The sequence below is a fragment of the Varanus komodoensis genome, unplaced genomic scaffold (genome assembly GCF_004798865.1).
Source record: "Varanus komodoensis strain SLA01 unplaced genomic scaffold, ASM479886v1 scaffold47, whole genome shotgun sequence".
NCBI lineage: Eukaryota > Metazoa > Chordata > Lepidosauria > Squamata > Varanidae > Varanus > Varanus komodoensis.
Genome location: NW_025336045.1, coordinates 7,108,432 through 7,133,539, shown reverse-complemented (window position 1 = coordinate 7,133,539; position 25,108 = coordinate 7,108,432). Strand labels below are relative to the sequence as shown.

Here is a 25,108-nt window from a genome sequence, read left to right as displayed (position 1 = left end):
GCTTCCCATTATGAGTGAAGTCAATTACAATGTTCTTCCATGGTTTGCCCATTTTGGCCTGCAAGTTTGGAGGCAAGCCTGTTGCAGTGGCTTCTGCCACCATCTTTTGCTGCCCTGTTTGCCTATTAACAGCTGAGTTGCTAGCAGAGAGGGTGCTGATTGGCTGCTTCTGTGTTCCCAGTCCTTCCTCCCAGCACACACTCTCCAATGCCCAGCCGCCCCACTGCCACCACATCTGCTGTCTGGCAGATTGCCTGCCTACCCACCACCTAGCTGGTCACCCACTTACACGCAACCTGGCCAAATGCCTGCCTTCCCACCTCCTGGCCAGGTCACTCACCTCACTTGCTGCCAGGCCAATCACAGAGATGTCCGGGTCACATGTAAGCACTCTGCTATTGCCTCATGCGCAGCTACCCTTCACACGAACTCTTGCATGCTGCCCCCAAGTCCCTGCCTCTCACACGAATCCACACGCACCATCCCCATTTTCTGTGCAAGGGATGGGACAGCGTGGGAGAGCAAGCACAAAGGGTGGGAGGTCATGAGACAATAGCATTGCCTTGCTGCAGAATCCAGGCATCTTGGACATTAGCCAGGCAGCGGGAAGGTACAAGGTGGGTGACTCGGCCAGAAGGTGGGTAGGTGGATGATTGGCCAGGCAGCAGACAAGGTGACGGTGGGGTGGGAGGGCACTGAGGAGCACCTGCCAGGAGGGAGGACAGAAAGTGTCTCCAGCAACGGTGAGTGTGGGGCGGCACCACTGTGCTGCTCTAATGAGTAGACAGGGCCTCCACGGAACAGCAGGGTGAGGAAAAGCAGCAACCAGCTGAGAATGTGCCCAGGCAGGTGTGTGAGCCAATGGGGGAGAGGCAGGAGACAAAGGCAGGAGTGTGTGTCCTGGGATTGGTTCCCAGCTGCAGGGGCTGATGGGATGCATGTCAGCCATCCAGAGGGAAGATGGAGGTGCATGGAGACTACTCATGGGTAGTTACTTAGCAAATGTGTACAGGATACAAGGTGAGAAAGGTAACTGCACAGTAACCATTTGTGTTATGTGTGAACAGCTCCTACAAAAGTTTATTTTCTTAGACAGACACCATGAATAAAATGCAACAAAAGACAGCAGTATCATTTTCAGTGAACTCAGTGAATTTTTCCCACTGTTTCTTATCCGAACAGTGTCTTTTGATTGGTCCTGCATGGGGTCACTTGGAAGCACTCAACAGTCCAGCAGTCTGCAAATAAACAGGTCTGTATGCTGGAAGCAGAAGTCAGTGGTGGATGGATGCATGGCTGATCCTTCCTGATGCCTTCTCACAGACTTCCATGTTAACATTGAAATAAATTTAACAGTTAACTAAATAATGAAGGCTATGGCATCGCGTATGGCCTTGTCATTCAGAGAATCTCATCTCTAACTTTATTTAGGATATATACCTATGGTAGAAAGCCTGAAAATACATTAGCAGTGCAATATTAGAAGCCAAAATGTGTGGAGGATTTTTTGGGGTTTGTTTTTTGTTTTTGGACTTGTACTAGTTCGGGATACATGATTATCTATCTGACTGCCCAAAAACCTAGTTAGTTGAAGCACTCTGGAAAAATCTTGAGGGGTTTTTCATGTGTTCAGTGGTAATACTTGAGCTAATCAATTCCTCCATATTTCTTCTGATCCATATCAGTTTCTTGCTTTCCCAAGTGGGGGAGGAAATAATGATCTTGGGGAAAGTGGGAACCAGACAGCTGGGGACAGGAGATGGAAACAGGTGGTGAAAGCACTGACCTGACTACAGTCTCTGGCTTTAAATCATGCAGGCATGGTGTGGGGTCCCAACCTGAGTAAGGGATGTCGAAAGGAGACCCTGCTAACCTTGAACTGGGGGTCTTCTAATTCAAAAAGGGGTGCTCACTGTTTTAGATGCCTCACAAAGAGCCAACTTTTATTTTACTTTTATCTATATATTATATATTTTAATATATATATACACACTACTCTATTCCCATAGTCCCAGGGTGGTTTACAAGAAATTTTAAACAGATTGCTATATCTAGGTACATAGGTTTTGCCCCTAAAAGCTTGGTATTGTTTTTATGAAGAGAATTGCAACTCTTAGGCGCTGTAGAAATAATAAAAACAAAACAGGTGCTGCCTATGCACTTATAAAACAGGAGTCCATGCCTGTTTTGTCTTTTCTATTTATTCTACCACTGTTTCAAAAATCCAAACATGCTGAAACCGCTATCATCATGGCAGAATATATTATGAAAAAGAAGTAGATACATTGATATTAATTATAGTAACATATTTTACACGCATAATTGAAGTTTCCTTGGCACAGAATTTGTGGAGCATTTTAAATGTCTGTGCTGCTGGTTACAGATGGTTCTAACTATACAATCTGATGCTTACTTAAACTTCTGTAATGTTTTGAATAATTTTATTTTAAATGCTACATGTTAGATATTGTGTGTTGTCTGTGCTGTTATGATACATCTTCCACAGTTGCCCAGGTACCAGCTTGTTTTGGGGATGGAGCAGGTTAGTGGAGGTAGCAGGAGGGACTGGCCCAGTCCCAGGAATGGGCACTGTGCTGCATTTCTGGGGTTGCTTTCAGAAGCATCAGCTGTGCCTCTGCTGATAACCTTGTGCCTGCAGGACCCACTGCCAGTGCAGCACCACCACCATTATTGCCATCTTCTTGAACCACTTCAAACACAATGTATTTGTAGGATGCACGCAGCAACAATGGCTATAAGATATGACTTGCATAACCACGAAGTGAGGTACAGTCTCAAACGTCAAAAGAACTACATGTGAATCAAGGCATTTGTATACTATTTTGATATTTGCTTCTTTTCAAACCATCAATCCACAATTCATATTGTGCCAGAAAACTGGCCTCCAAGAAGTCACAGGAGATACACACTTGCTTGGGGAGAACACTGATATATGAAGTCAGAAAGCTTATAAAACGCTACCTGGATCTTCAACAACTGCGAATACAAGAAAAAAGAGAAAATATGGGGTTATTGTTCTTGCTTGCATAAGCCAGGGGACCTCTTTAGCACGCAGCTCAACATCTTTTCTGCACTCCAGTAAGATGGGCTTGCATGTGGAAACAGGCTTCCATACATGCAACTGATGCTGGCATGTATCTATAAAGCTAGATGGTGGTCACTTGTTACACTACTGTGTTCAAAGCCAACATTTCCCAGAATTACTCCAGGACATTATGCAGGCTCAGTCCTAATGGCCTTTGACAGAACCTCTTAGACCACAAGGTGTTTTACATATGCATGTTCATCACACTCTCTTTAAAGCGTATTCAACTCATCTGTCATTCGATCGCTGCAGCTACTTTGACGGACTTGCTTCCCATCTTCTCTTGGTCTCTTTCTTTGCTTCTCCTATGCACTGTCTTGGGCCGGGTAGACCTGGAGCATAACAGTCCTCTTGCTCTCTATGGATTCCTCCAAGTCTCACTGCTAGTCTCACCTTTGCAGTGTGAGTCCAGAGCACAGAGAGGCTGCGACTGTAAAAACCGTGGAAGTGCTGCTGCAGGGTCCCTGGCTTAGAGCAAGTCAGACTGCTGACACCCAGGTAGATCCTTGTGCTTCTGTCTCCCGAGCCACCAGCCACATGGCTGTGCACAGCCCTGTCCTCCTCCTTCGAGTCAGTCTGACTCAGACTACTGTGCCATACGGTGGCTGTGCAAGCTGAATTCTCACCTGCACTCCAGTCCTACATCTGTTTCTGCTCTCTCTCTTTAGAGAGTCTGTCCTCCTCTCAGAGTCAGAATTCCCAAGAATGAACTTATCTTTTCCTCCCAAGCCCTCCTCTCTTCCTATGCTTTTCCTTTGTACTGAAAATGTTGTCCACCCTGTTGAACAGACACACTGCCGCACTCTCCTTCTCAAGCCTGCTAGCAAGTCTTTGTCCAGCTGGGGCAAGCGATTCAGAAGGTGTGGGGACACTTTGAACTATGGGAAGCCTGTTGGCTGTCTTCCCCCTGGAAAAAATTCTGCCACTGAATGGGCAGTGAATTTTGGCAGCAATTCATCCGAGACAAAAAGCTGCTTTTCACATTAAAAGTAGGAAAGCACACAGATTGCTTTGATGCATATAATAAGCACACATTTGCATGAAAACAAGGTAAGCACTGCACATGCATGTTTTAAAGTGAAAACTCAGCTAAAAAAAAAACTGCCACTGCACTACTTGGGAAAGAACAGGACACGGATTCATTTTCTGTGGGCTTGTTAAAGGCAGGGTGGTGCAGTGGTTAGGAGTGCAGGACTGGGGCTCAGTTGATCTGGGTTTGAGTCCCTGCTCAGCCACAGAGCTCACGGGGTGGCTTTGGACCAGGCACAGACTCTCAGCCCAACCTACCTCACAGGGTTGTTGCTCTGATGACACGACTGAGAGGAGAATTACATAAGCTGCCTTGCGTTACTTGGAAAGAAAGGGTGGGATATAAATATTATAAATAAATAGCAACATGGCTTAGGGAGAAAGGATGCCTTGATGATAATTAAAAGAAAACTGGCCCAGCTCTGATAAATAATCACACAATGGGAATACTTTACATCTTCCCCAAGTTTCCTACCATCATATTTTCTAGAGGTCAATAAAATATTGGCAATAACATGGAACGTTACCTTCAAAATTTACAAAGACCATCAATGTATCATCTTTAAGGAAACTCTTCCGATGTAATTCACTGTGTGGTAAGATGTAGTTCCAGCCCCAGAATGGACCTATGTAGCGGCCATATAAAGGATCTACAGATCCAGTAATAGAGGGTTTATCCCAAAGTAGTTTGCCATCTGCAATACAAAAAACAAGACCATAAAGATATCAAAATAGATCAGTGTGCCCTGAGAGTGACTTTCAGCATGTGTGGAAGGATTCGAAATCCTAATAATGATATATAGACGTTGAACGAGCACTAAAAGTGCAATACCTAGCCTACGTGCAATTGAGAAGAAGGGCAACCTTTCAGGGTGTGCTTTGCTGCAGAAGAGGTAATTGCATTGCTGCTGCTTTTTTCTTAAACACTCTGTCCTTGGACATGCATGCTCATGTCCAGGCCTGACTGCTAGGGCTGAAACAGACCAGGCTAGCCTTATGAAGAGAAACAAGCGAAATCTTCTCATCCTGTTTCTGTACACCATCTCACCCAGTTTTGAAACTGCCTTGATATATGGTAGATGCTAAGACAGAGGCAGGGTGAGAAGATTTCACTTGTTTCTCTTCATAAAGCTAGCCATTTACCGTATTTTTTGCTCTATAAGACGCACTTTTTCCCCCCTCAAAAGTAAGGGGAAATGTCTGTGCGTCTTAGAGCAAATATATGTGTGCAGTAAGTCTGTCAGATGTGCAGCCCATGGGGAAGTGATGGGGAATGTGCCTGTGATTATGTGCCCATTTGATTCAGAAGGTTTTTTTTCTTGTTTTCCTCCTCTAAAAACTAGGTGCGTCTTATAGAGCGAAAAATACGGTAGATAGAATTCTGTAGATCTCCAAGGCTTTTATCAGTTGTGATAACACCTGATAGGGATAGGAATTGGAGCTGTGTCTATCTTGATTCTTGGCAGGTCCATTCCAAAAGGTGGTTCTGGCAGCTGTGTGCTACAGGAGGCTACAAGTCCCCCCTCCCCATATTTAATAGCACTATGAAACTGTCAGGGGACAAGTATTCTAGAAATGGGAGGAAGTATCACCTTTTCATCCAATCTCTTGAATATTGCTGCTTGGCATATTTGGCAGCACCTACTTGTTTCCCAGAAAATGTTTTTGTATATTCAGGTAATGTTTGGCATCTTGCTTGGGTTTTATTTATTGGCTGGACTTGTCTTGTTCATTTTTAGGTGTTGGTACTTTTGCAGAATCTGCTGATGTTGTAAGACATGCTGCCTTAAATGCAGGACTCAACAAGGCAGGATCGGGCTTAGTCTGATTTAGACACAACTTTGCTAACCTCTCAGGGGTTGCTCACTCCAGATTTATATTAAAATTTGGCCCAGATTTTCTTTTGAACTGGCATTCCTAGTTCACTGATACTATAAAATATTAGAAGATGAACAATAACTAGTTTTTAGTATCATCTTATTTCCTTGTAGGATCCAATATGTTTGCTAGTCAATTTTCACATTCATAATTGCCAGAAGTTTTTCTCTGTCTAATGGAAACAACATATAGATGCCAATAATCTCCTAATTATTAGGAATGTGCACAAGAAAAATTCTGGATGAAAAATACATTCAGAAAATATTGGGAAGCAGAAGCTAACAAAAATCAGCTATATAGTCTAGGACTAGATCTTTATATATTGCTCCCCAGGGAAATGCATCTAATGCCATCCCTGACATCTTTTCAGTGCCACGAAAAACCCTTTTTGTTTCTAAAATATTTAAATAGCTAATCCCATGTGTCTTCCTGCTGAACCACTTTAAATCTTGTTCATAAATTGCTGTTGTGCCTGCTTGTTTGTCCTCGACTTTTGCCTTACTGTATTTCAGGCATATATTGTTTGTACTGTTTTAATGAGAATTTTAAGAATTGCTTTTATGATTTCAATATCTGTAAACTGCCCAGAGAGTCCTGTGGGCTATGGGATGGTACAGAAATGCAGTAAATAAATAATGTGTTCACAAAAGGACAGACTGCATGGATTGGAACACCGCAGAGTTAAGTAGCTGTCAGCGTTTGGTATCTTATGCCTGCCCCATTGGAGGGCCCTCTCTATGCCTCATCTGAAGAGGAGGCCCACTTCATTGCAGGAGCAGGAGCAGCTGCATGGCTCTAGCCCTCGGACTCCTCCCTCTGGCTTCAGGTGGAAGTGACTGTGTAGCCTCCTGCTTTTTAGGGAGGCCAGAGACTAGAGAGGCTTCCAGCCCACCTACACAGACATCAGGTTTATCCCAGGCTGCACACACGAAGGACCCCCTTAATACACATGCTAAGTTTGTGGAGAGACTGCTAGCAGGCAGGCAGAGAATCTCATGCAGAGACACAGAGGGCACTTCTTAGACTTACTGTGAATTTGGTTAGGATCTGTGACAAAGCTCCGACTTGCGGACATCCTTTGGGTGATATCGGGATTTTGATCCACTATGGTGAATGTCACCTGCCTATCTCCTGCTGGCCACTCTAGGCCTCCATCATTTTCAGCGCTGCACAAAGCAAACATGATTCCCAGGTAACTTCCACTTGAGTTGACTGGGCCATGAGGAGACAGACTGAGCACAAAGCAATAGCCCTCCGAGTTAAAGAATACCGGACTGGCAATATAATCTCCTTTGGCTGTATTTTGTAAAGCAGAGGTAAAGTTTCTTATCTGCCAGACGCCAGTGGGGCACTGTGTTTCCGTCAGACTAATGTCATCAATGTTAATGCCACCAGTAGAAGTCGATGGATCTCCTTTAATGCCATGAAAAACATAGCGGAATTTGGCTTGGCTGTTAAAAGGAATGTTTGCAAACTTCCAGTGCTGTTCTCCATCAGCTGTAAAAGGAAAGAGAAAAACCTGGGGTTTTTTTGGGTTGGGGTTTTTTTGTTTTCTGTTTTTGTTTTGCAGCATCAATGCCTGTTAAAGCTGCAATCCTGTGAACATCTGAGTATCAGTTCTATAGAATTCAGTAACATACATACAGAACTGAAAGGTCTCCAAATTGCAGCTGTTTTGCTGAAACCCAGCTAGAACACTTATTTTCCCCACCAGCCTATTAAAACCACTCCTCCTGGCCCCAGCAAGTACACACTCATATATATACCAGAGAAAAAAACACAGCATATAAAAAAGCACTAGACAGCTGGTCTGAAGAAATCTTGGGATATCATGGCAGACATAGCACAAGGAGGATGGAGTGGAGTGAGCATCATGGGACAAGTTAGTGAGTGGAGTAATTGTTGTTAGTTCCGAAGTCGTGTCCGACCCTTCACGACCCCATGGACAACATTCCTCCAGGCCTTCCTGTCGTCGCCATCCCCCGGAGTCCACCTGACAGCTGCTTTCACAGAGCTCTGTTGTTCTGGACATGGAAATTCTCATTGCAGAGGTCCCTGCAGTGGAAGTCCCATGACTAGACCCAATGATTAGGCTCAGAGCATAAAAAATCCAAAGGATATCTAGCAAGCTTGCTGGAAATTAAAGCATACATTTGAATGCTTAGTTGTAAATAAGGTTTTAAGGGAAACTTCAAGACTTACCAGAGAGTGAGCGCAGTTGCGCCATCTTCCTAATATTTCCACTTCCATCATCTCTTTTAATCCAGACAATGAGTTTATCTTTCAGGCTGCCATCAATTTTGTAAAAGAACTGGAGGCACTTTGTGTTCCTCCTTGGGTAGAAAATACGGGATTCCAAAAGAGCTGTTTCATTTGGATGCCCTACTGTGGTATTGAAGTGCATAAAATAGCCCCTCTCTAGAAAGTAGATGCAAATACATGGTTTAACATTATAATTAGACTTGTGTGACTTTTGGACAATAATTGTAGAAGCTAACCACAACATGAGTATCTTCATGATGACTATAGAACACAAGGGAAAGCAAAATACTAGTCGGGCTCTGACATCAAGAAAGCTATTTCCTGTGCACTGCACACTGAGCCGTCCCTACCATCTCATGCCCTGCCCAGGACTGCTGCTTACCTTCTGCTGCTTCTAGTGTAGGGGAGCATCACCAACAGCAGTGGAGCAGAAATGACAAACAGACTTCCCTGTGCTGTGACTCATCGGCAGCTCATACCAGGTGGGCTGCAAATGGCTCTTACCTGGAGTCACCTCCACACAGGGTGATGGGGGGGGGGGCTGCCATTTTGGAGGGCACCACAAGGGCCACCCTACATCTCCATGCTCCCATGCTGCCTTGAAGAGCCACTGCTGAGACCACTATCGAAGAAATATGCTTTGGACTTGGAAGGCCCCAATAACTTTAGGCCGCGGCAACTGTTTCCTTCCTGGTCAAGTCCTAGAGCAGGTGGTGGCCAACCAACTTCAGGCACTCTGCTCCTCTGGGTGAACTTTCAGGCAGGAATCAGGCCAGTTACTGATACAGACACGGCTTGGGTTCCCTTGCACGATGACGTATGCCAGCAAAGTGACAAGGGGAGTATGACCCTCTTGATACCCCTGAATTTCTCAGCAGCTTTAAGTACCATCAGCCACAGTATCCTTCTGCTGTAGGGGGATGAGTTGGAAGTGGACATTATTGCATTGCCGTGGTCCAGATCCAATGTGGAGGGCTGGCTCCTGAAGGTGGTGCTTGTCATTGCTCAGCTTTGTAGACTGTGGGGCTCCTAAGTGGTCATTTTTGACCCCCATTATATTTAACTCCTACATGAAATCATTGACAGCCAGACTAAAAACAGGAACCAGATGGTCCAACTTATAACATCTATCCTGGGCTACTTGAATTGATGCAGGGTGCTGGTTTTAACAAATCTTGGGGCTACCATACCTGATGAATACTTCTCCCAGCCACAGTGTACCCAGATACTATGCTCAGCAACTGAGGTCTTCCACAAAATGACACCTCCAAAGGTGCCAACAAGAAGGAAGGCTTTCTCTGTGGTAGCCTCCAAATTATAGAATGATCTTCCACCGAAGCCTAACTGCACCATCTTTTTGGCACCAGGTTAAGACTGCCCGCTTTGCTGAGGCATTTACCAGCTCCAAATAGCACATGAGGGTGTGGATATTGTCAGTTGTTTTTTTAGCAGGCCCAGCAGTATGGACTAGTTTTATCTCGATAAATTGTTGAAATGTGTTTTTAAACTGTGTAAGATGTTTTAATGGTGGTATATTATTCCAAAAGATATAGAAAAAATAGATAAGAACTATAATGGAAAATGCTGGAAATGTAACAGGGTGGATGGGACTTTCTACCATATGTGGTAGACTTGTAAAACTATTAAAAGATTTTGGAAATTAATACATGCAGAAATATAAAAAACCATTAAAACAAAGTTTCCTATGAATCCTAAGAATATGCTTTCGAATATAATGCCAGAGACTTTTTCAAAGAATATGTCAGAGTTATTTAAATACATGACAACTACAGCAAGAATTACAATTGCCTCAAATGGAAAAGAGCAGAATCCCCAGCAATTGAAGATTGGAAAAATAAGTTGGCAGAATACACAAAGATGGCAAAATTAACCAATTATGTAAATTGAAGTCCAATTGAAGAATTTAATGTCAAATGGAAATTCTATTATACTCAGTATAATTAATAGGCTCCTTCATGGATCACTGCCTTGTTGTGGCGAAGGGGCTTGCATAGCTTAATGAAGCTATGAGCTATGCCATGCAGGGCCACCCAAGACGGACAGGTCATAGCAGAGAGCTCTGACAAAATGTGATCCACTGGAGAAGGAAATGGCAACCCACTCCAGTATCTTTGCCATGAAAACCCCATGGACAGTACCAAAAGGCAAAAAGATATGACGCCGGAAGATGAGCCTCTCAGGTCAGAAGGTGTCCAATATGCTACTGGGGAAGAGCGGAGGACTAGTACTAGTAGCGCCAGAAAGAATGAAGCGCCTGGGTCAAAGCCGAAAGGACACTCAGTTGCAGATGTATCTGGTGGTGAAAGGAAAGTCCGATGCTGCAAAGATCTATACTCCATAGGAACCTGGAATGTAAGATCCATGAATCAAGGCAAGCTGGATGTGGTCAAACAAGAGATGACAAGACTGAACATCGACATCATAGGAATCAGTGAATAAAATGGACAGGAATGGGTGAATTTAATTCAGATGACCATCAGGTATACTACTGCAGGCAAGAATCCCTCAGAAGAAATGGAGTCGCCTTCATAGTCAATAAAAGAGTAGGAAAAGCAGTACTGGGATACAATCTCCAAAATGACAGAATGATCTCAGTTTGAATCCAAGGCAAACCATTCAACATCACAGTAGTCCAAGTCTATGCCCCAACCACTGATGCTGAAGAGGCTGAAGTTGACCGGTTCTATGAAGGCCTACAACACCTTCTAGAATTAACACCCAAAAATGATGTCCATATCATCATGGGGGATTGGAATGCTAAAGTAGGAAGCCAAAAGATAACCAGAATAACAGGCCTTGGAGTACAAAATGAAGCAGGGCACAGGCTGGTAGAATTTTGTCAAGAGAATACGATGGTCATAGCAAACACTCTTTTCCAACAACCCAAGAGATGACTCTACACATGGACATCACCAGATGGTCAACACAGAAATCAGCTTGACTATGTGCTCTGCAGCCAAAGATGGAGAAGCTCTATACAGTCAGTAAAAAATAGACCAGGAGCTGACTGTGGCTCAGCTCATGAGCTTCTTGTTGCAAAATTTAGGCTTAAATTGAAGAAAGTAGGAAAAAGCACTAGGCCACTCAGGTATGACCTGAATCATATCCCTGATGAATATACAGTAGAGGTGACAAATAGATTTAAGGAATTAGATCGGATAGACAGAGTGCCTGAAGAACTTTGGATGGAGGTTCACAACATTGTACAAGAGGTAGCAACTAAAACCATCCCAAAGAAAAAAAATCGCAAGAAAGCAAAATGGCTGTCTGAGGAAGCTTTACAAATAGCTGAGGAAAGAAGGGAAGTGAAAGGCAAGGGTGAAAGGGAAAGATACACCCAACTGAATGCAGAATTCCAGAGAATAGCTAGAAGAGATAAGAATGCCTTCTTAACTGAACAGTGCAAAGAAATAGAAGAAAGCAATAGAATAGGGAGGACCAGACATCTCTTCAAGAAAACTGGATATATGAAGGGAACGTTTCATGCAAAGATGGGCATGATAAAGGACCAAATTGGCAGGGACCTCACAGAGGCTAACAACAACAACAATATAATTAGTAGGATGTAAAATGAATGTCTTTTAAAAGTTTTTGTTTTGTTCTGTTTTGTTTTCTCGCAAAGTCGTGCCCGACCCATCAAGACCTCATGGACAACATTCTTCCAGGCCTTTAAAAAGTAGTTGATCGTTATCGTTGATATGAAGCAATTGGAAAATATGTTAGCATATAGGATAATAGTTCCCTTTGCTGAACTTCCGTAGAGTACTGAATGATGGAAAAATAGGTATGTTTGCTATCTTTGAAATTTGCCGGTTGAAATTTATTGGTTATACTTGTTCAAAATCCCTTGGCAACTTTATTCTATTTTAGTTTATTTTACTTTTACATATATACCTTTCTTCTTTCTGTATTCTATTTATGTCAAGAAAATAATAAAAATAACACTAAAACAAATGTGTTTTTAAACTTTTTAGTGTGATTTCATGGCATTTTAAAATCATTTTATATTGTCTTTTCAGTGTTTAATTATTGTTGTTCACTGCCCAGGGAGCTTTGGCTATTGGTTGGCATAGAAATAAATTAAATATTACAGCTAAAACTGCAAGGTAAGGGATATTCCTGAGAAAGGTAACTGGTGCATCGATTCCATGGATATAAATATTTCATATCTGCTCACATAATTAATTGTTGCAAGCATTGGAGACTGCAGCTATTCTTGAAAATGGGACAAACATTGTATATATTGGTGTATAAAACAGCTCACATATAAGACAAGGTGAATATTTTGGCCTGTTTTTCTGGTATGTTAGCCCTATAAGATGACTCCCAATTTTTGCTTTGCTGTTTGTGGTTTCAAGGGTCGTCTTATACACTGATATATACAGCACCGCCCAGGGGTGAGAGACCATTTACTTCCTCCATCAGCATTGAAAAGGTTCTCTGAAAAAAGGGGGAGATGCCGCTTCTTTCCTTCTCTCTTTCTCCCTCCCTCGCACTGCAGTACCTATTCTACATAAGGCTACTTGCCACAGACTGTCATGAAAACTCATACATCTTTAAGAATGGCTCATATGTGGCCATATTGCTTAGCGGGAACTACGGAACAGTAGACCTGAGAGTTGCTGCCTCCTAAGAGCACACCTGACTTCTCAGGTGACTCCCACATCTACCTGTTGCAGCAGGTAAGTTATGAGGCTGGCCAGCAGCAGGAGACTATTGGAAGACTATTGTTTGCATCGCTCTCCCATTTAAAGTAAGTGCTACATTCCAAATTAGATCATGTTGAAATTAGATTATGTGGTTACAGCAAAAGCATTGGAGGGCAATTTTTGACCCTTGGTTTACATATTGGTGCCCCCCAAAGCAAAAATGTTCTTTGCTGATGGCTCAGCCATATACATGACCTTCTGAGAAACTTCCAGCAAAATTCAGTGCTGAAATCCCATTTGTTTCCCTGGGAGAGATTTAAGCATATACTTTAATCTCTCCCACTAAAATAAATGTGAGCAATAGCTACATAACTTTGGCTGCATTGTGCCTTTTATTTCTAAGTTATAAAATTAAAAGTTAACTTTCCTCATCAGTTACTCTATTAAAAATCCAAAGTGATGTCCTACTTGTGCAGCGGGGCTCCGAGTTGCTGGCATTCGCACTGGCTGCGACTGCGGTTCGCTGCCACTCAGCATCATCTGTTTTGCTTTGCACCATGCCGCAGATGTTAATGGACTCAAACGAGCACTGGTCAAGGAGGGTCAGGCTGGAAGCTGTGAAATAGGCAAATATGTGTTCTCGTGAAAATACAGCATTTACATTAAAACATGGTAGCAGATCCAAATGTGCCGTAGAAGCCCCCAGGTTCGGGCAGAGACCCACTGCAAGGACACTTGACCACTTTACCCACTGCTTGCAGGCCTGATGTTCCATCTCTTCTACCACAGCCATACATTCACTGTGGCGTCCAGTGGAACTCTCTCAAGAGATGTAGCGACTTTGCAAGTAAGCCCATGCTGCAGCCTCTTATTGCTTTGCTCATCTACGCATGTCAGAGATTCAGCTGAAGTGCTTTGGATCTCCCTGATGGAGCTTAAAGACAGAGGGTCTCCAAACTCTCCCAATCATTTTTGTTGGAACAATGTTCAGTCATTCCAACCTGAGGAAATGAATGAGTGCTGTCCTGTCCGTGTGACTCTCGCCCATATGCGCTTATGACACCAGGCAGAAAGAATTCTGCCCATGTGGATCCAGGATTTATCAAATGCCGTTTAAGGGAGAAAGTGGTCTGAGCCTCCTTTGCACAACCAGGCATTTTTTCAAAATCCCTGACAATGATGCCGATTGCTAATCTTCCCTTTTCTCACACTCTACTCATATTTATTAATTATAATGTATATAACACCTAAATTTCCCTAAGGCTAGTACAGAGATTAAAAGGGCATTCTCAAGCACCAGTCTGCTTTTTCCTGGTGACCAGGTAATAGGTGTACAAGGAAAAACAACATGAATCTTCCAGATAGTGTTGCCATAGCGATTTCCCCAATATTAATACTTCCCTGTATTTCTCTGCTCCCTGTATTTTTGTTACTTTCAGGCATCACACTCAAGTTTTAGAAACAGAGAATTTCTTAGTATCGTTTTGTGGTAATGCTAGAAATTCCTTTGCTGCAAGTGATTCATAACTATCCATCAGTATTGCTCTGGGGCAAGGTATTTGGTTGCCTATACAAGCAGCATACAGCGCACTAATGCAGATTCCCACCTGCTGCTCATGGTTAGAGTATAACAAGAGGCACAAGGTTAGATTAGTCATTCCCAATTTGTGTGTGTGTGTGTATAAAAATATATATAAAATCAGGATTTAAGTACACAAAGAAATATCAACTTACCACAGTTGTACATGCGATTAAGCCTTTCTAGGTCTATTTTGCTCAGATCCTGGCTTTGGCCAATCACATCATTGAATTCAGGAATTTTGGTCGTAATTGAAGGGATGCTGCTGTTTTTGTTGAATGAGTAAGGTCCATAATGCATGACTGATTCATAATCATAGGGGGTGTTTAGATCAGTAATGAAGTCATCATCATATTTGTTGAAGTTATATGCCTGACCTAGGAATAAATACCATTACATTTGTCTTTTAGGAATGGTTCTGCAAGAATTGTCTTCTTATACACGCAAAGGTTTGCCATAGATCTGATTGCGCCACATGCTCTCTGGTTCCTGGTGCCCTGCATGGCTCCATCTTACTCTAAGCTGTTTAACACCTGCTTGCAACCACTGGGAGAGCTAATGTGAGAAACTGGAGTGATTGACACATTTGTCTGCTTTTTATGATATTCCAGCAAGGCCATAGTGGTTCAGACTACTTGGCAGTGAGGTAAGCAACAGACTGGATGGGGGTTCAACACAGTCAAGACAGACAGGCTACTAGGTGAACAGTAGGGCTGCTGCTTCAAGAGGTTTGGGTTCATCTTGGGTTCATCATCCATGGGATTGATGTTCAGTGTGGGTGTGATGTTGGGTTCAAATTTGCTCTTAGTTGGTCAGATGATGGCCATGACCGGAAATGTGGAAACAGCTTCAGTTAGTAGCCATTCCTAAAAAGGTGTATTTGGCCATGTCCTACTTATCGCTAGTTTGGTATGTGCTTTTTGAAAAGAGCTATTGCTGAAACAATGAGAAAGCTGAAATAGTGCAGCATGCAGCCATGACAGTTTCTGCAGGGGCTCGCATTTTGTGTTAGCTTGATTATTTTCAGAGTTCCCTGCCTCAGTCCATATGTAGTTTTGGAGCTGGGTAACTACTGGACTGCTTGCCTGAACAGGCATCAGTTAGGGAGGACATGCCCTTCTCCCATTCCAACTGCCATCAGAGGTTTGGCTGCTGGTGTTGAGAGAGGATCTTCTCAATAGCAGTATCCAGGCAATGGAACATGCTGCCCTGGAAGAACTTGGCATCATTTGACCTTTGATTTCAACAGGCATTTGGCCTAACTGACATTTAGCTGACTTTGTTTTTTTCTCATTCATTTTTTCTCATTTTATCCGCTCTACTACTTGATATTGATAGTTTTACATAACTGTTGTTGATAATAACTTTCAGTGTTTAGCTAAAGGCACTCTGAGCAATTCACAAATTGCAAAAGTAAGATATACATATTTAAAACAAATCAGAAGCATATAAATAGTGAAATCCCAGCATTAGAAATTGTGAGGCCACAGGTATAAGGAGGAAACCCAAACATTACTCTTTAAAAACACCTTTTCTGATTGAGGCAGAAGTTTTGAGGATTCCACCATTCTGCCTTTTAGGCAAGAAAAATACGGAATGTCACACTTAATCTCCCTAACTCTGAAGTGGCAGGGTTGGGAGAGAGATGTAAAAATACATCTGTCGGTCTGCATCCTTCTTGTTCATGTAACAGCAACTCCCATGGCATGGCACTGCTGCGGTAGCCTAGGACAAAATGTCCATGCTAAAGCTGCAATTGCCAGTAAATTCCTACTAAACCAGATTTTAGAAAAGTCTAGAGTTTTGAGATCCAGTTTTAGTACCTAGATGAAGTAATAAGATTTCAAAATGGGCCACAAAATATCTGAAAAGGCCAGATTTTTTAATGTCTTCTCACCATTATTACTTACCATCAATAATTTGTTCCCACCAAATATTAACATAATCATCTCGGTCAGTGCGTGACTGTTCATGATAAAAGCCAAGAGCATGCAGGACCTCATGTTCCACAGTATCCTTATATTCACAACGGGCTCCAATGGAAACATTTTGACCAGTCTGAAAATCACCCACATAAGACCAGCATCTGTGGACATGTCCAAAATCATCTCCCTTAACACAGCATCAAGTACTTGCATCAATTTGGAGTAAGAAGACGAGCCAGATCACAGTGAGGACTATAACAGTTCATTCACTCCAACATACCATGCCGCCTTTCTTATATATACTAGTAATTCAATAAAGTTATTGGTGCTGTCTTATAGAACCAAAGCAGAGTGCCCAATTGCTATTCTATCAGTTCTTATTATGCCAAAAACGATTCATAATTTGCTTGGCTTATTCAGTTTACGCAGTCACTAGTAATTCTCAGCCATGATGAAGTAACCCAGCTCACCCAGTGGAAACATTTTCTGGGGGTGGGATTAGAACCTAATGTCCCAGCCCCTGGGGAACTGCTCTTCATCCCCACCTGAGGAAACAACCCAGCAGAGAATTCTAAGAATAAGTGGATTGCTGCAGTAAAGCCTACAAACCAAGAAAGATGTGTGTTTTTAGTGCTTAGGCCTAATGCTTGCTTCACAGAATTGCTGTGCGTATGGTTCAGCACACAAAGTATGAACCATGCAGTGTGCAGGATGAAAAACAAGGAACTGAAGCATAGCATTGCTTTCAGCGTACTATATGTTTTGTTCTTGATATGGTGCCTTCAGGTGGAACCCTGGGGGCACAGCTCCCTATCTACCATTGAAGAAGGAATGAGATCCAAGCAAAGACACGGAGGTGGGGATGGGCTCCGTGCAGCCACCCTCCCCAGCTGCCTTGGAGACCTCCATGCCCTGCCTGTGATGTCTGTCTGAGGGGTTGGAAGCCACCAGAGCAGCCCTTGAACCATGGAGGAGAAGGAGGGGATGTTCAGGAAGCATCTCTTGCTACGCGTGGGCCAGTCCAATTATATACAGCAAGGTGGCTCCTCGGCCAATGAAAGCTGCTCCCTTGATTAACTTGAATAACAATTGATTAAGACAGCAATCCTGTGCCTACTCACTTAGGAGCAAGGCCCATTCATTTGATGAGACTTGCTTCCAAGTAAACCTATATAGGATTACCCTTTATGTTAGGAGAGAAAACAAGGGAATTGCTCCAGCAGGATTTGCAGATAGATTGTCAGCAAAAAGGAGACAGAAGTCTATTTAACTGAAACTCTCTAGGCTGTACATGAAAATTAAAACCCTAAATACATCATGATAAAACAAAACATATTTAACATATTTAAAAGCTTAAAACAGACTAAAACCAGAGTGAAAAACCAGCAGCAGGGAAAGATCTAAAGGCACATTACCATATGTTTAAAAACAAAGGCCATTTCAATAAAATTGTTCATACATTCTGGTACCTACAGTGAATGTATAACTGGAAAACAGTATTAAGATTGAGCACCCAGTGGCCTTATTGGATTCAGAGTTAAGTTAGATCAAAGGTATTTGCCCAAGTGGACTTTCCTGCCTGCTTCTTCTCCATGCAGATGTTTCAGCCCCTAAAACTGCGACACAAAGGCTAGATTCACACACGACAAGCCTCCAAGAGCTTGTGGAGGGTGTTTACCATGGTTGGTCTGTTGTGTCTTTTGAATCCAGTTGTGGTATTGGAGCATAGGAAATTTGGTTTCCCTGTACTACAAAGGCTTATTGGGCTATCCATGCCCAGGAAGCACAATCCATAATGGCAGGAAGCCAAGAACAAGCAGAGAGCCCGAGGGCGCCACTGATGGCTGCTGCAGGCGTGCAGGGCCATCAGAGGTGCCGCAGTTCCTCCTGCTTCCTGACCCGGGGACATTTCAGGAAAGAAACTGGGCCGTCAGCCAGGTGGTGCTGCCCTGAATGGGGCAATCCTGCTCAGCTGATTGCTCCCCCCACACCCATGCATAAGATGATTCCTCTTACACAGGAGTGGGGAATCAGCTCAGCCACAGCCTTGTGCAGCACCAACCAGCTGATCCCCCCATACCTTTGCCTGAGAGTGGACCAGGCACCCCTGCTGAGGTCACCAGAGCAGCTTCTCTGACCTCTCTGGGATGCTTCAGCGCACCCCGTTTGCACTGTAGAGCCTGCTCAACGGCCATAGCACCCCCAACTCAACTGGCCATCATGGCTTCCTAGAAAGGAGACTCCTTCCTCCCTGCAGTGCCTCCTGGGATACTGCCTGGAGGACTGAGAGGAAAGGAGGTGTGGGTAGGGAGAGAGTAACCACAATGAGGCTGATCTTCATAATAAAAGATGGTGAAATGTGGTAACTGTACAGATAGTTTAATGTGATGATCAAACCCAGCCAAAAAGGCAGGAGGCCCTGCTGAATGGGGTGAACTGGGCTGCATGTGGAGAGGAAGGATCTCATAAATCAGACCGAAGGACCTTTCATTTGCAGGAGACAGAGCTTACAATAACAAATGATTCAGCAAAGCATTCAGGAAGCAGCGCAAGACATTTTCATGTGCATAAGCAAGCATATTCACTTTTATATATTTCACATGATCTCTTCAAACACTAGGCTATTAGGTCATATGGTTAACTGAATTTACCCATCCAGCTTTTCAAATTGGAGATATGTTTTTTCTCCTTCATAAGGTTTGAAGTCAACACAAGATTTGAGTCGAAACATCTCAAATGCCTGCAGGATTACACCTTTAGTATTCAGGTCTGAAAGAGATAAGCAAAATTCTATATCCTCATACATGTAACAGCTAGATTAAGTCTTTGATATTCAGGAAAAAAAGGTAATATTCCTTTGATTTATGAACTGCTTGTACTTTCCTTTCTTTTTCTCTTTTTTTGGCCTAAATTGTATTAAGATAGCAAGAAACATCAGAACTAGTCCAACAAAAATCTCACAGGTCCAGATTATTCCTGTCAAAACAAACGTTTTTGCCTGCCTTCAAAAATCTAACAGGGAGGGCACCAACCTAGTGCCCTTGGAAAGGGAGTCCCAAAGCCTTGGGGTAGATGCCAAGTAGGCTCTCTCCTGTGGTCCCACCAAGTAAGACTGGAGGAGGTGGGACCAAGAAAGCTTCTCCTGAAAATCTTAGGGTATGGGCAGACCCATAGGGGAGAATGGTGTCTTTCAAATAGCCTGGACCCAAGCCATACGGGGCTTCATGGCCCAGCGGGAACACCTTGAATTGTGACCAGAGAAGGACTGGGAGCCAGCGAAGCTGTTTCAGCAAAGGAGTCAGCCCTCCAGCAGCAGCTCTCTGAACCAGCTGATGTTTCTGGATGCTCCTCAGAGGCAGTCCACAAAGAGCACATTACAGCCATCGAAACAGGGTGCAGCTGAGGTACACTGTCACTGCGGCCAAAGACATCAGATGCCTGGGTCCCTGAAGCTGCACATGCGCTTCAAGTGTGCGAAGGCACTCCTGGCTTCCACCAACACCAGGCTCAGGGCTGAGTCCAGCAGTGCCCCCAAGCACAAACCTGTGTCTTCAGGGGAAGCACAACCCCACTCAGCACAGGCTGAATCCCTGTTCCTTGATCTGCTTTCCAAACGACTGGGGGCACCTCTGACTTGTCTGGACTGAGCTTCAATGTGCTTGCCCTCATCTATTCCATGATTGCTGACTGACACTAAAACATCTTCCTTGGAATGTGATAGAAAAGAGAAATAGAGCTGGGTGTCATCAGCCTACTGGTGATACCAAACCCTAAATCCTAGGTAATCTTTTCCAACTTCCAGCTTCATATATAAGCTAAATAACATGGAACCCCAAGGAACTCCACAGATCAACAGCTAAGGAGCCAAGCAGGAGTCCCCCAGGCACCACTTTCTGGGTCCGCCCTTCCAGGAAGGAATGGAGCCACTTTAACAGCACCTCCAATTCCCATCCCATCAAGGTGTCCAAGAAGGATATCATAATCAGTGGTGTCCAATGCCACTGAGAGATCCAGAAAAACCAACAGGGACACACTCCCCCTAACCCTCAAGAAACCATTCAGACCCATCAGAAGATCATCTTAATCAGCCCTCCACCCCTGCAGAGCTTCTGAGCACCAGCAACTCTAACCCTGAGCAGGTCATGATCAGTCCATGACAATGAAACTAGGGAGAGTTCCTGTACACTTAGAGCACTATCATTCCATCCAGTACACACCCAGAGTGTGCCCATCAAGGTGGATGAGGCCAGGTATATCTGGGACAGAGCCATGGTTGTCACGGCAGGCATGAAGCCCTGAACCACTCCTGACAGGGCAAGCTTGGCATGAAAGTTGAAATCCTGCAGCACAACAAGTGGAGGTGTCTCCAACACCAGCCACGGGACTGCCCTAACTAGCTCAGGGAAGGCAACTGTTGGAGGCTAATTACTGAGGCTGCAATTGAACACCTATTTCCCTGGGGGTATTTTCCATCAAAGTCAGGTGAAGTTACTTCTGAGCAGACATGGACTTTAGAACATTCTCATGCCAGTTATAAATCCAAGTAAGGGAAGGCCATTTGTACAATGGACCTTTCCTTCCTCCTCCTTTCAGTCCCCTATGCCTTAAAAAGGCCTCTCCAGAATGGTAGTGTGGTGCCCTCATGCACAGGGCCATTTTGGGCAGTCTTATGGAGCTACAGTGGGGGAAATGGAGGGTTGGTTTAACTGAGACTCCTGTATTGAGCAGGGGGTTGGACCTGGTGGCCTCTGGCTCCTTCCAACTCACTAATTTCACGAAATGGGGGGAGGATAACGTTTAATCAAGAAGTGGGATCTTGCAAGACTCATGTGAGGTGCTTGATGTTGGTGATTCTCTTCTTCTGCTCTATATAATTATAATATAATTATCAATGTTCTGTAGGTCTCTGACTCTCTGGAGAGGCTTTTCAGGGGGTTCAAGATTCAAGGGTGTAGGCAGGAATATGTTGCACAACACTGGACTTCACCCAGTAATCTATGATACCCATCAAAACTGAACAAAGTAATAACAAAGTACCAGTTGGTTAAGGTGCAGAATACAAAAGATGTATTACCCAAGCTGTTGCCCATTATATAAGGAACTGGAAATTTCCACCTGTAGGATGTGTTCCTCAGTGCATTTCTTTCCAGCTGTCAAGCAAATTAAGAATGTGAGCTTTAAAAAATACGTCACTCTTGAAAACCTCCACAAATAATAAGGTCAAGCAAACATACCGGCAAGACGATGTCACCTTCAAAGAATTTGCTTTCTGTTGCTAAAAGGAGATAATTTTAAATAGTCAAAAGTAATATATTCTATCAAAGGATTACTTGCTTTTATTATCTAAATCAAATTCTTTACTTGGCTACATAGAGGAAAATCACTATTTGATCTTGTAATTACTTTTAAGTTTATTTCCAAACCTAACTACACAAACAAACTATGGAATCATGGATTTTCAGTCAAGCAGACTTATTCATTCCACAGTGTAAAAGCTCTGCAGATTTTAAATATGGTTTTTGGAGTAAAAAGAGTGGCCAGTATGTCTATCCTCTCACATTTACCGTTGAAGCAATAATACACACACACCTGCTTTGTTCTCTGCAAGGAGCACACCCTCAAGGGGCTCTGTAGTTCACCCAGTTCTGAACCCGGAAAGGATACGAAGAGCCATGGAGACCGACCATCTAACAAATGGATTGGCTGGCAGGCAGGCAGGCAGGCGGACAGACAGACAGACAAGACACACTACACCCAGTGCTGAAGAGACTGATGAAATTATACTACCAATTTGGCATAGTAATTTAATTGTCTTCTGTGGTCTGACTCAATATAAGACAGGCTCCTACTAGTCCCCAATACCTCACATTTTGTACAACTGCATATCACAATGCTTAAACAAATATATTATTGGCTCAACCATGGGATGAACAGAAAAGTGGGCAGAGAGAGGTAGTTACCGATTTCTTACTCAAATTAATCCTGTCATACTCAGGAACAAACACTAAAATTACTGGAAGATGAACAAGCCAAAGACACTTCTTAATTCATAAACTGCACTTAACACAGTGGGATTGATTTCTGAATAACACAAATAAATGGGGCTGCATTGCCCTTGAGGCCTTTTCCAGAGGCTGAGAAATATATTCTGTTTAAAGTCCTAAACATGATCCCAACTCAGGAAATTATATAATCTATAGAGCAGAAAGCTAAAGAGATCACACATCCTGAAAGCTGAACAATCTTTTTTTTCAGATAAATGTTAGAAAGCAAATGTCCAAAGTATAAACAATCTCACTAACACACACTCGTAAAACTTGATGAAAAAACTGCTGACCCATTATCCCTGAAATTTACTGAATTAGGGATTAGGGAACTGAGCTTTGTCTTTATTAGTCTCATCTAGATTTTGCTTTATTTATTTATCCATTCATTCACATATTTATATGCTGCCTGTAACTGCCAGAATGGCCTCCTTAGGTGGCTCACAGAATAGGTAGTGCAAGAGGGAAAATAGCAAACAATGAGCAGTTAAAAATCTGGCATCAGGTGCTACTAACTGTGGGCTCCTGCGTTTGTATGAGCAAAAGGATAGCAGACCGGGTGAGTCTAGAGCCAGGGATGGGTTCTGACAGATGTGCTACAATCCTGGGCCTGCTTGTCTGGGAGCAAGTCCCACTGAACTCAACGGGAGTTGCATAGGAGCTGATATGGACAGGATGACACTGCACCTTTATTTATACAGCCCCGTCATTGCACAGGGCCCCTTTCAGTGTAACATGAGCAAGAGACAAAACCTGAGGTTAAAGCCTAATTTTGGCAACAAGAAAGACAGCACAGGGAGCGAAGGGCTTTTCTACATGAGGCGATTAATCTGCTGTATCTGCATTCAGGTTCAGTGCATAAGTAAGATCCATGCACTACACAAGGAGCATTTCCCTTCCCCTCTTCTGCTGCATAAGCTCCAGGTGGCACTGAAGCACAAATACAAAATGAATAATTGCATTTTTTTTGCCATCACCCAGGCCCCAATTAGTCCATTTTCTTACTCTACAAACTGGTTTAAAAACAGAAGCAAAAATGGGGGGAGGTTAAAGTATAAATAATTAAGAATGGAAGGGAATACAAGCAGTTGTGTCTGTTGGGGAGCAGGATGACAGAGGAGAAATCTTTCAATCTGGCTCTGAGAATATTCTCTGTAATTTTAGCACGTGGACATGCAGAGGGGCCAAAGAAGAGCTGGACTGGGGCAAGTGTGCAGAGGAGAAATTTGCAGCATGAAAGCAAAGAACAAGTTTCATGAGTCTGGAGACAAAGGGGAAAAGAAAGAGCAGCTTGTATTCAGAATGTGGCAAGAGAGTGGTTTTTTCCCTCACTAGGGGAGACTGAACTCAATAGAGAAGGAAGTGGAGAGTAGCTGATTTAACCTGAGGTCCAAAAGAGCTGTGACTCTACATCCTATCTAGCAGCTACATTTCTGTAGATCCTACTCTCAAGCAAACATAGGATGGCAGCCATAAACTCTCTATTTAAAGCCTTCTGTAGGCATTGCTGTTAAACAAGTGACATCTTAATCTTAATTCACCATGCATAAAGAATGATGCACATGCATTAGGAGGAAGACGAAGCTAAGTACTAACTCTCTGAGCCTGAAGGATCAAATTATTTACATATCTACATATCTCCCCCCACTCCAGTAAATTTGCTTACCTGTATTGATTTCTGGGATGCCCCATCTTGGTTCTCCTCCATCTAAGGTGGGCAGTACTAAATGGATAAACAGGTGTTATAATATCAAGATATGTACTTCTTTCCAGACAATTATTTCAATTTCTGCATCTCACCATTTCAGAAATGGATTAAGATTCATAGTCTGGCATACCTTCATTGTTGCCTGTCCTTCTGATCTGTAATGGCAAGAGGAAGCTTTAGAAACCCAAACAGAAACAAGCAAGCAGAATACAATCTTGGCTTTACATTGTCAGAAAATATCAAGAATATTAACTTACTGTAAAGGTAGATGATGTTGCGACCAGTGCTGCCAGACTGAGAAGCCCAAACAAAGCCATCTTAGAGGCTTCTGGCTGTCTGACTGAGGGTACCCATATAAATAGCCTATACAGTATATGCAGTTGGACTTTATACACAATTTCAAGATGTTCATTAAGAATGAGTCAACCATAAGTTAATGTTTAAGCCACCCTCCAATTTCTTAATGATATCCCCTAGTTCTTTAATGATCCTACCCACAGTTCACTTAAATTTAACTTTCATTAAGTTTCTTTTGCATTATGCTTCTCTCAGAGGTATCAGTCCACACTTATTCACATGTTAGAGCTAGAAATATGTATGCATTTCTTTTGTGTGCAGTTTTAATCATGGGCAATCCTATGCTTATTCCATTCTCAGTATTACACATAGAAATGCTAAATGTAATCCTAAATTTCATATAAATCATGCCTGACAAAACTGCAGTAAACACTAGAGACCGCTCCGCCTGTCTTGAAGATCAAAAGCAAATAGGAATGAGCAAACAATGCACACGTTCACTGAGAAAGCAGGGCAACCAGTAAGAACTGTTTGAAATCAGAAGGGTAACAATGGCATTGTTGTCATTAAAGACATGGGTTGTAGGACCAATTTGAAAAATGTTGGTCCA

At 43.1% G+C, this 25,108-nt stretch overlaps 1 protein-coding gene across 1 annotated transcript; it reads right to left on the bottom strand.

Annotated features, from left to right (window-relative positions):
* Positions 1 to 2,968: 2,968 nt before the first annotated feature.
* Positions 2,969 to 24,518, bottom strand: LOC123030856 (meprin A subunit alpha-like). The gene is made up of 13 exons (XM_044445144.1): positions 24,459 to 24,518; positions 24,332 to 24,356; positions 24,160 to 24,216; positions 21,684 to 21,724; positions 21,524 to 21,599; positions 19,101 to 19,218; positions 16,435 to 16,610; positions 14,680 to 14,901; positions 13,414 to 13,560; positions 8,216 to 8,431; positions 7,043 to 7,510; positions 4,663 to 4,830; positions 2,969 to 2,997 (listed from the first exon to the last, which is right to left on the bottom strand). Exons 1-13 carry the CDS (start codon positions 24,516 to 24,518, stop codon positions 2,969 to 2,971), a joined length of 1,803 nt encoding a protein of 600 aa, XP_044301079.1.
* Between the last annotated feature and the right edge of the window lie 590 nt (positions 24,519 to 25,108).

What these genes read in the sequence shown, in the direction of transcription:
- LOC123030856 (XM_044445144.1), bottom strand. Translation starts at nt 24,518, where the DNA reads ATGGCTTTGTTTGGGCTTCTCAGTCTGGCAGCACTGGTCGCAACATCA. An exon ending in CAACATCATCTACCTTTACA is followed by an intron (nt 24,357 to 24,458) that starts GTAAGTTAATAT and finishes TTGCCATTACAG; the next exon opens with ATCAGAAGGACAGGCAACAA. An exon ending in GGTCTTTGTAAATTTTGAAG is followed by an intron (nt 2,998 to 4,662) that starts GTAACGTTCCAT and finishes TTGTATTCGCAG; the next exon opens with TTGTTGAAGATCCAGGTAGC.